The sequence below is a fragment of the Microtus ochrogaster genome, chromosome 6 (assembly GCF_000317375.1).
Source record: "Microtus ochrogaster isolate Prairie Vole_2 chromosome 6, MicOch1.0, whole genome shotgun sequence".
Classification (NCBI taxonomy): Eukaryota; Metazoa; Chordata; class Mammalia; order Rodentia; family Cricetidae; genus Microtus; species Microtus ochrogaster.
In genome coordinates this window covers 81,558,785-81,569,908 of record NC_022013.1, presented here as the reverse complement: position 1 = coordinate 81,569,908, position 11,124 = coordinate 81,558,785, and the positions used below count along the sequence as shown (strand labels likewise).

At 47.7% G+C, this 11,124-nt stretch overlaps 1 protein-coding gene across 7 annotated transcripts in view; it reads right to left on the bottom strand.

Moving 5' to 3' along the window:
- Nucleotides 1-327: 327 nt before the first annotated feature.
- The window catches only part of Disp1 (dispatched RND transporter family member 1), a 154,536-nt gene continuing 143,739 nt past the window's right edge, over nucleotides 328-11,124 (bottom strand). For 4 of the 7 annotated variants that reach the window (XM_013346991.2, XM_026779838.1, XM_026779839.1 and 1 more), the window contains 2 exons: nucleotides 10,807-10,904; nucleotides 352-3,927 (listed from right to left, as the gene is read on the bottom strand). In XM_013346991.2, the coding sequence (XP_013202445.1) occupies nucleotides 352-3,927; nucleotides 10,807-10,904 (3,674 nt within the window). Of the gene's footprint in view, nucleotides 3,928-10,806; nucleotides 10,905-11,124 lie in introns of all 7 variants that reach the window. The other 3 variants (XM_026779841.1, XM_005348926.2, XM_013346992.2) reach the window with 1 other exon arrangement.

Below are 11,124 nucleotides of genomic sequence, written 5' to 3'. Positions count from 1 at the left end.
TGTCTGAGAGAACTGAACCTTATAGGTAGCTCACACCTTCAATCTGATTCACTGCTTCAGGAGTGGGGAAGAGATGTCAGTCAAGATGGGTAGGAATGTACAAGAACTACTTATTGGAAAAAAAAAAAGCAAAAACAAGACCCTAGTAACCTGAAAATCCAGTAATCTTAATACACTCACTAGTCTGTGAGTGTGCTAACCATTTGGAGGGAACACAAAAATATTCTGGACTGTAAACACAGTGACACGTGAAACACGCCTGCTGTTAGCCTCCCTTTGGAGGCTCATAGATCTCACTCCTGATTCAAAAGAATGACGGAGGCAGTGCTTCTGGATGCAAGGCTAGGTTTATTATAGCGTTTTTATTAACAAACTTTCGCCAGACAGTTCTGAGTGTGTTGGTACCGCAGGCACGTTGGCTTCAAGGTTTGGCATCTGGCAGTCTGTTGAACTGCACTTCAATCTCACATTGCTTCTGCAGCTCTGTGGACTGTTTGGGCAGGACCTGTAGCCAGCCTCCCCTATTAAATGGCTGAATCTACATTTTGGTTCATTATGATTTAACTGCTCTGAGTTCACATTTTCATCCGTCTGCGGCAGGCTTGGCTCCACCATCTCCTCCACGGTGTCAGTCTGGTTGGGTAAATTAGAGACCCCAAATTCAGTCCCCCCACTGTCCTCTGTGTCCCCCATGTCTCTACTTTTGCAGAGTCCCCTTTGGTTACTCTCAGGATGGCAACAAGCTCTTTGGAAAGACTCAGTGCTCCTGCTGACAGACAGCAATGGCTCTGCTGTCCTGGGAAGACGTTCATCCACGCTCCGAAGACTATGCATGCCAGGGTGATCAAGCTGTTCTTGGGTCTGAAGGCACTGCACTGGGTGGAGAAAAAAATTCCTAGGCAGAGAATTCTGCATCCCCTGGGGCAGCATATGCCGGATGGGATGCAAAAGGACCTCAGCGGCCTGGTGTGTGGCCTTCAGAGGCGCCACCCCCTTCTGAATCTGGACGAGGCTGCTGGCAGTGGAAGCACACCGGTGGCATAAGGAGTCACCCATCTGCTGGCAGGAGTGAGGGCCATATTTTAAGTGTGTGTAGGCATTTGGGCAGTTACATCTCTGCTTGAGAGAGAAGCGACACACGGCATCCTGCTCCAGGCAGGGCTGTAACAAGGCTGAGCCTGGTTCGTTCCTGGGGCTTCTGGTGAGGTCGCTGTTGTAGGCTGTGGGCATAGGCATCCCTAGATTCTTTGCTTGGCCATTGAAAAATTCAGGGCAGATGTGTGGCTCTTCGCAAATACTCTTCTCTGGGGCAGTGCAGCTGTGAGCCAGGGGCTGTAACTCGTAAAACTCATGTTCCAGTTCGGGCTTTTGGCCCCTGGCGTCCACCCGGTAAGCACTGGCGGTATGGGTTTTGCTCGGTTCCCTGTCACCAGGACTTGCGGACAAGGTGTGGGAAAAGGCACTGCACTGGAGCTTTTTCGGTAGAGGGATCTGGCCACAGGTGCCTTGTGGCCCCAGGCACCGACACATGCACTGGAAAAAGAAGGTGGCGAAGGCCCAGCTGATGCACATGACAAGCATCATGAAGGTGCCCAGCTGGGTGTAAGCCAGGACTGTGGAAGGCATCATCATGGCCCCAGCCACAAATGTGGTCAATGCAGCCATGGCAATCGCAGAGCCCATACGACTCAGAGAGAAGATGACCTTGCCTTCGCGGTCGGGATCTGGAGCTAAGCGATATGCCACCCCGTAATGGACAGCAAAGTCTACAGACAAGCCAACCGCAACCGAGATGGTGACAGACTCCAGCACATTTAGCTCCCAGCCCAGCAGGACGAGGGAGCCAACTGTGACGAATATGGTTCCAGCTATGGAAATGATAGCGTAAAGGCTTATGATGACATTCCACGTGGTCAGCAGCATCACACTAAATGCAACGGCCACCGAGAGCCCCATGGCAATGAGGGTGCCGTCGGACAGGCTGTCCTGAAGGTCATAGAACTCCAGGTTGCTGATAAACCAGCCGTGGCTGAGGCCCTCGGGTGCTGAGCTCAGCTCGCTGGAAATCCACGAGTCCACCTCCTTGTAGAACTGCTGCATCTTCTCGTAAGCCAGCGTGAAGAGGAAGGTACTCTGGAACTCCAGCACCACAGCCCTGATGGTATCGTTAATATCGAACCTCGGCCCGGGGGTCTTGTTATTCAGATGGTACCCTGTGCTCCTGTCCAGCTCCATGATGGCCTTCTTGATGCACAGTTCAAAAACCTCTTGCTTATAGGGGAAGCTGCAGTGGCTGCAGCACGGGTACAGGGCAGGCTCGTCACAGTCCTGGTTCTCCATCCACTGTTTGAAAGTCTCAATGAAACAGCTGGTGAAGTCCTGCTGGTCAGTCTGGTAGAAGAATGTTTGGTTCCTCAGTTTTTGACAGAAGTGCAAAATCCAGGCCTGGGAGGCTGGGCTAGCAATGTTAAAAGTGCTATCCAGTGTCAGCTTCCCTTTGCTCTTGGGGTTTAGGGGGTTGCCGCTGTCTTCTGGGGACACGCCCCAGATTACTGTGATGGGCATATGGAGCTCCTCTCCATGGTGAACCCGCTCGAACATGAAAAGCTTCTTGAACTCAGCATCATAGCGCTCAAAAGGATGAGAGGATCTGAACACCTGGAACTCGGATAACTCCAACGAAGGCAGCTTCATCTTTGGGTTTATGCACACGATGTAGGCCCCACCTATAGTCAGGGCAAGGAACCAGATGAGCCAAAGGTAGCGAAACTTGATGACGATGCATGGTAACACTTTTTCAAAAAAAATCCGAGATGCCTCTGAAATGGCAAAAAGTACCTTGCGGCACTTCTGACAGACCACTGCCAAGCAGCTCTTGTCGTAGGCTTGTGGCTGAGGCTTTTTGAAGCAGCTGAATATATTGAGGAGGTACCGCTCATGCAGAACAATGACAGCTGGGAGCCAGGTGACCATCAAGACATAATTCACCAATATAGCGGTTCCTGCATACACCCCGAAGCACCTGATGGCAGTAATGTTGCTAACGTAGTTAGCGTAAAAGGCAGCGGCAGTGGTGAAGCTGGTGACAAACATGGAGAGGGCAGCATGCTGCAGGGTGATGCTCACCGCTTCTGACGTCTCTGCACGAGGCTTGTCGAATTTGGTGTAGTTCCAGACATCGCATAGGACAAAGGCATCGTCTGCGCCAATTCCAACCAAGATGATGAGTGCGGTGAGGTTCATAAAAGGAAAAAATTCAAAGTTGAACACAACTCGGTAGAGGAAGTAAGAGACGATCAAGGAGCTGATGATGGCGAACATGGTCATCAGAGTGATAAACATGGACTTGGTGTAGGCACACATGATGAGGAGGACGATGACCATGGCTATGGCGGGATACACGGTATCCATGAGGAGGTAATCCTGAAACAAGCTGTGCTTGATGCCGAACTCGATCCCCGTGACGGTGGTGATGCCGTCCGAAGAGTTCCAGTTTTCAAAGTTGTCCAGGTAGATGTTCATCATACTCTCCCCCTTCTCCGTGGGGGAGAAGAGCATGCTGTATTTTAAAGCTGGCACGGCGTAGTCAGCTGTCTTTGGGGTGATGAAGTCCTTGTCTACTAGGTAGTGGAGGATCTGGTACACGGCGTTGTATTTGGTACACTTGCGCGGCACATTGGTGCACTTGAGTTGGTCCTTTCTCCTGGCCGCCTTGTCCCAGCAGTCCGGCCCCAGGGTGCCGTTTTGGTAGTGCTTGGCACAGGTTCGAAGCAGCTTCAGTGTGTGGGAGACATCTCGCTCGACAATCTTCTGGCAGGATGATCGGTTATTCAGAATGGCGATGTAATTCCCCAGGGTCCAGCTGGGACAACAGGAAACGGCAGTGGTCCTCTGGCAGAGGTCGCTGAACTGCGGGTGAGATCTGATCTGCAGAGACAGACACGCAGGGCTGGAGTTTAAACAGACTCGCCACCCGCAGTTCACTCCTGCCTCTAGGGATGAGGAAGGCACAGAAGCTAAACCATCCTCTTTCACAGAGTGTGCTGGTGTGTACACAAGTGAGCACTCCCCCCAGGATCTCACAGTACAGCTATTCTACAGGTTGCTCGATTTGAACAGCCAACTCCTGTTTGGGAATGGCATACAAATATAATGCCGTGCCAACCAGTACTGAGTTTGGCTTAGCAAACAGAGCCTTCCAAAGTCACCACAGAAGTAATGAAGTGGACACGTTTTCAAGTTCATGCACTCACAGGAGGAAGGAAACAGCTGTCCAATTGCTGTTTTCCTAAGAATTCTGGGTCTTGGCATGAAAGTTTTGGTGACAAATCCCCAAATTCCTAATAAACACAGCTGAAGGCAAAGATATTATCCCTAAATGTACCCCTATGGCTGCCATACCTCCCCCAGATCCATACCTTACCATCTGGTGCCCAGTATGACAGTCCTGACAGGCGGACTTCTGGGAGGTGTAGTGGATATGTGCCCTTATGGTAGCAGTTCAAGGGTGTTTGTGCTTTTTGGTGCTGTATCATGCCACACAGATGGCACCACCGTAGGAGACAGGTTCACTGGACCCAGAATCTGCAGGCTCTTTGATCTTAAAACCTTCAGTTCTTAGAACTGTTAGGAACAAATCACTTGTTGACAAATTATCTAACCTAAGGCACTTTGTTCCTGAGTCTGAACAGACTAGGACAAAAAATTCTATTTGAAAAATCAAAAAGGGACTGGAGTCATGAAAAACTTAAGACTAAAATTGGTTTTTTTTTTCCCTTCTTTTTTTTTCGAGACAGGGTTTCTCTGTAGCTTTGGAGCCTGTCCTGGAACTTGCTCTGTAGACCAGGCTGGCCTCGAACTCAAGGAGATCCGCCTGCCTCTGCCTCTCGAGTGCTGGGACTAAAGGCATGTGCTACCACTGCCTGGCTCTAAAATGATTTTCTGAAATAAGGTGAGAAGGGTCAATATTTTAAGATTAAAACATTTTTAAATCTGAATTTAAATAAGTATAAGTTAACAAATATAAATAAACCAAAAAGTAGAATTTTAGTTCTTCTTCTACATCCTTGTTTATTCAGGTTGGCTAGAACCCTTTCTGGGGAACTTTTCTCTGTTGGTAAATGGTGGCTGAGGTCCTCAGGAACTGTGGCGACTCTGGGTTGCTGTGGCCAGTGCGTCATTTAGGATGCTGTCCCTGGGAAGTCTGGTCCTGTCACAGTGAGCGCCAGCCCTCTTCTGTGGCCTGACTAGAGACCACTGATCAGAGGGACCAGAGCCGAGGAGACTGGCCTTATCGCTTTCCCTCCTCTTTATTTACCAAAGGCTGTTCTAGGGAACCACTCCAAAGTTCAGAAAGGGTGTGGAGGGTTTTCCTAACGTGATTTCACACAGCCTGTACCTTGATTAAACTAGGCTTTGTCAACTGTTCATTAAAACCTCTTTCCAAGACAGAGAAGTGGGCTGACATGCACAATCATTTTGGAAGCCAGACTTATCTAAGACCCAGGTTACACATTATTCGCATTGTTAGCCTGGGTAAAGTGGGACTCGTGTGCGGAGAGGCGTGGGTGGCACAAGGAGGCTGTGGGCTGGAACTGTGACTGGAGATCCAGTTTGATGTTTGAAGTTTTCCTAAAAAAGGTTGATCATTTTGGCTTAGCATGGTGGTATGCACCTTTAATCCCAGCACTCAGGAGGCAGAGACAGGTGGGATCTCTGTGAGTTTGAGGCCAGCCTGGTCTACATAGGAGATCTAGGACAGTCAGGGTTACACAATGAGATCCTGTCTTAACAAACCAAAACAAGACAGAGAAAAACAAAACAAAAACAAAATGACTTGCTTTGAACAATTCTTTACAGTTGTAAAGAAAAGTGGGTCAAAGAGTTATCATGAAAATGCAACAGAGTAAGCATGACTTTCACAAAACTTCAATTTAAAGCTTACTTCTGAAAACACATAATTAGCATTTATAAGACAGAGAAATTCCAGGTTTAAAAATTCATATATATTCACTTGAGAAAAATGGGCTAGTAAGTTGTGCCACCCTGAAACAGCATCTCCAGTTTCCAGGGCAGACAACAGTTCACCCCACAAAGAGATTACAGGGATCCCAGCTAGAAGGGGCACATGTGTTCTGCTGAGATGCCCAGGCAGAACTAAAGAAAATACAGTTGCCAGCCACAAATGCAAAAGGGGCATGGCATTGTATTCTTGAATAGCCCTTTTTTCTAGTTAGAGTGGGGGTTTTATATGTATATTTGACCAAAGATTAAAAATTTGAGCATCATAAATACTAACTATTATTTGCTGGTTATGCTACAAAAACAAATGCTAGTTTGCCCCCAGGGAACTATGGTGCTGGCTGGGTACAACATTTGGAAAAACTGTTTTTAAGACTATAGAGGGTAAGAAAAAGGGTCACAGAGAACAGTATCATGATGGGCACCCTCTAACTAGCCCTTTAGGGTATCAGCATCCTCAAGGGAAAAACCACAGCACTGCCCATACTTCCAGTGAGCAAGGCCCTACATCCCTACCTCTCCATCCATTCAAAATGCTGTCTCTGGGCACAATGTGAGAGAGGCACTGTGGTCCTTGCCCTCAATTTACTCCCAGAGTGGCAGAGAAATCAATGATCAGAACTTAATGCGACAAGTAGTCTATCAGTAGACATATAGGGACCGCAGAGCAATTGCCCCTGTCTGAAAGTGCTGCCTCACATCGGCAATAACCAGTTATTGTGACTGGATAAATACAGAATCCCATATTACAGTCTGTGGCAAAGAGACTGGCAGGGAGACATCTCTCTACATGGGGAACAGATGTATTCTTATTATACGTTCGGAAAAGGGATCCTTTGGAATAGCTCCAAGACCTAGGAGTTTATAAAAAATAAACTAGAGTTTACAGAAGCAAATCCCTCTTGAGGGAACACAGCCCTCTAATTGCAGCTACTAACCAACACGGGTCTCGGGGAATCGTTCTGCTTATGTGGTGGTGACGTGTCTTTGCACAAGTCCTTAGTTAGATTGTAGCAGGGGTGGAGCTGACTTAAAACGGAGGGTGAAAAGGGAGGAGAGAGAGACAGGAGACACCAGCTGTGTTTAAATAATACCTTAGCTTTAGAAACTACTGCCTAAGCCGAAGGTATTTTAAGAAGCCAAGAAAGGGAAAAGCGGAAGATTAAGCCCTCCACAGCAGGCTCATCTGACTCCTGGACTGTCTGCCTGGCAACCAAGTCAGAGGACAGCGAGGGCAAAGGCCCCTTGAAAGGAGCGTCAGAAAATACATTCCAGGCCCCCCTAAGCTTCTGTGTGGTATGTGTGTGGGGTCCTATAGCCCATGAAAGCTAATCTAGAAGACAGTCCCAGAACCAACTTTCAAATCCTTCTTATGGTCTGAGTCCTCAAAGTTCCAATGTCTCTAACTTGCAGAGACTAACATGGTGAAGTGTTTCCCATGGGATGATGCTCAGAGAGACCCTTCCGGGTATCAGTGTGAGTCAGCCAGCGGGCCCTACAGGACAGAAGCAAGGACCAAAGAGGGTCAGGGAAATGGAGGTTAAGGGACGCCTCTGTGGGGAGGCGGACAGAGCTCATCCACTCTTTCTGGAAGCCCCAGTCACTCTGAATTATGAGCACAGGCGGCACGGAACTTCAGTGGAATCTGGAGAAAAGGGAACGTCTGGTCTCACTGAGGTATGACATTCACTGCGAGGGTCAACCCACTGACAGCTAAGCTCTTCCTCTCTGGATCATTAACTTGGTCCCATTAGTTTGAGCGGTGTTTCTAACCGAGTGCCTAAACACAGTAACAAGGACTCAGGGGTGGGGAGGAAAGGCTGCCAAGGACTCAGAACACTGTAACACACACACATTCCCAAAGCAGCTCCAACTGGGAACTGGAAAAAGCTAAGCAGTAATCTCAGAGCTGAGCTGTTCAGCCAAGTTATACCTAACAAATCAATTGGCCATTTTGTCATATTTTTCCAGAGTAGAATCTGAGATCAGAATACAATCACATTTGCGACTGGTTTATAGACGGGGGTTAATTTAACAAGTTAAAATTATAACCATGTTTTCTCAAGTAGATCTTTAGGTTCCTGACTGCCTGTTTATTCATTTAATGTGATTTTGTAACTGCCCACACCGAAGATTCCTTTGGATGTATGTTTTGGGGAACTGCCCCCAAATCCTCACCTTGAAAGCATTCTGTTAAGAACGGGGCTGGTGAGATGGCAGTAAAGGCCCGTGTGGCCAGGTTTGAAGACTGAGCTCAACCCTAGGACCCACACGGTAGAAGGAGAGAACGGACTCTTTGTCCTCTGACCATTACATGTGCGTGCACACACACACACAACTATGGACAAGAGTATGAGAGAGGGGCTGGGGAGATGGCTCAGTCTGTGAAGTGTGAGCATGAGGACCTGAGTTCGATTCCCAGAACCCACGTTAAAAAACGATCCAAGCATGGTGGTAAGTGCTTGTAATTTCAGTGTTGGGGAAATGGCGACAGGTGGATCCTTGGGTGTGCTGGCCAGATTATCTAGTCAGCTCAGCAAGTTACCGGACATGTGAGACCCTGGAGGTGTCTAAGGAAGGACATCTGAGGTTATTCTCTAGCTTCCTTCCACATGCATGGGTACCTGTGAACTCACACCCTTGCTTCAGCTGGCCCCCAATCTCTCTCTCTCATACTGTCTCACCAGTACCTTTATTTTCCTTTAACTGTTTCCTCCTCATATAATTTTTTCACTTACTCATTTCCTGTTTAGGTGTGCCTTTTTTGTAAGCGACCTCACCAGGATCACTGGATACATCCATGTTATAGATGAAGGAAGTGCTATGCTCCTTTCACTGTTGAAAGCTGCTGTGGTACAGTGTTCCTTACTGACTTTTTAAAGTCTTAGAGTCTAATGCATATTGAAAGAATAAACTGCTATCAAACTAATATTTATTTCAGGCCATGTTGACTCTTTCATAGTCATTCAAGTAGGAAACAGCATAATACAGCAAAACAAACATAGGGCAAGGGTGTAGTCTTCGTATGGAAGCACAGAGGGTAGGGACATGCTCTGGAGACGGATTTGGCTGAGTTCAAGTCTGCTACTATCTGTGCCAAGTGTCTCCATCTATACAACGGTATTTGGCTCATCTGCTGTTGTGGGGATTATACGACTCATGGAAATGTTTAGAATGCACACACACAGGGAGTGGTTCATGATTACATGGGGTCTCCAGGAAGGTAAGGTCTGAAGACCAGGGGCAGGCAGAACACTGAGGGGAAAGGGAGTGGTCCATGATTACATGGGGTCTCCAGGAAGGTAAGGTCTGAAGACCAGGGGCAGGTAGAGGGGTAAGAGGCATCCAAATTCAGAGTTCTCATCCAGGCGTGATGACAAGTAATCAAACCAACTTCACTTCCCAAGATTGCCTTCTCATCTGGTCAGTGGCGCTGATGCCCAGGCCATGGGCCCACAGTGACACCTTACAAGCCCGAACATGAACTACTGCTTGTATCAAGTGCCACTATAGGTTTACTACTTCAGAATTAACTTCCTACCTAAGAGGTGTCACACAATGAGAAATACACAGATAGCTGCCAAGTAAGGCAGCATCTAGCAGCTAGTGGAGGAAATATGGCAAAACCTGACCACTGATTAGAAAACTCCGGTCTTTTTACAGCTCATTTGTGGGTTTGACTGGTTTGGAACCAAAGACAAGGAAGGCGACATGGATAGAAAACTGGTGCCACAATCCTTGGTGAGGTCACGCCAGGATGTCAAATAGCTTTTCCTGTTGGAGAATGGTGTAAAGCCAGGGCATCTAGGGACCAACACAGGTGGACCGTGAGCTGCTAGTTCTTTGAAGGAATTCATCAGCACGATGATATTGCTGGTCTAGGTGACTCTGTGGGTCCTTTCTACCCCATATTTCACTAAGATGCCCCACTGAGAGCAGAAGATGGGAATAAGGTTGTCGGCTAACTCTTAACAGGGCAGGTGCTTGGGTTTGGGACTTAACCTCTGGTTTTATATTTTAGAGTTATGCTAAGAACACATAGAGTTCCTTTCTGCCTGGCTATCATCCTTGGACAGGTCCATTAGTGATGTCAGACAGCAGTTTGTACCTGCTCATACTGACAGCCCTTCCACACTCGGGGGTGACTGACTTCATGTCCTCTGGACCTGACATCTGTGTGGCTCTGGAGAAGTCTGGCAGGAAAGGCTTGTCCTGAATCCTAGCATCTTCCAAAGCAGCAAGCTGTTAGATCCTGGGGCCGTCTGGATTGGAGTACTGGGGGCCATTGAGCTAGACACTGTATTAATGTCTACGTACTGCATTAATGTCTTTTGATACCCCCACCCCTTGCTTCCTAAGTTTTTGTTTGAAATCACCACTGAGTGCCAGACAGGCAGGCATATAACTGCACAGTGACAACACTGACAACTGACTCGGGGAGGGCAGCGTGCAGAAGAGTGAGAGGAGAGAGCACAGGGAGAGAGAGAGAGACAGACTGAAGCACTGTCATGAAAAGAACTGTCGTGAATTAGCAGAAGACCGTCAAGCTGAGAGGATGTGAGTGGCAAAGGAAGAGAGTTCTTTATTAAAGAAGGCAGCGTGTTCTAAAGATGGGAAAACACAGGACACTTTGATGCCGGGATCCGGAGGGCAAAGCCTGCCTGCTGGGGCTTGCTTTGGGTGGTAAGCCTTGCAGGCATTTCATCGGTCAGACACCAGGGCAGCAGCGGAAGTTTTCGTAACAACTTTATTATGCGGAACAGATTTCAGCTATGTTTTACATACCCTGGAATTATCCACATCACACATTGACTTAATTGCAGGTAAATTCCACAGCGTCTCCCCTCCTGCTGAAGCAAACACTACTCTGGAGTATCCATCACCTGGTAGGATGAAGAGAGAGAAAGACAAATGTTTATAGGTTATTTATTTGATAAGAGTCAGAATGCAGAAACAATTCAGATGAGAACTGCACAGACAATGTGTTATTAGGAGGGAATTCTTTCCTTTGATAAAGTCCCAGAGAAAATGTGTGTGTGTGTGAGTGTGTGTGTTGGGGCGTGTGTGTGTGTATGTGTGTGTGTGTGTGTGTGTGTGTGTGTG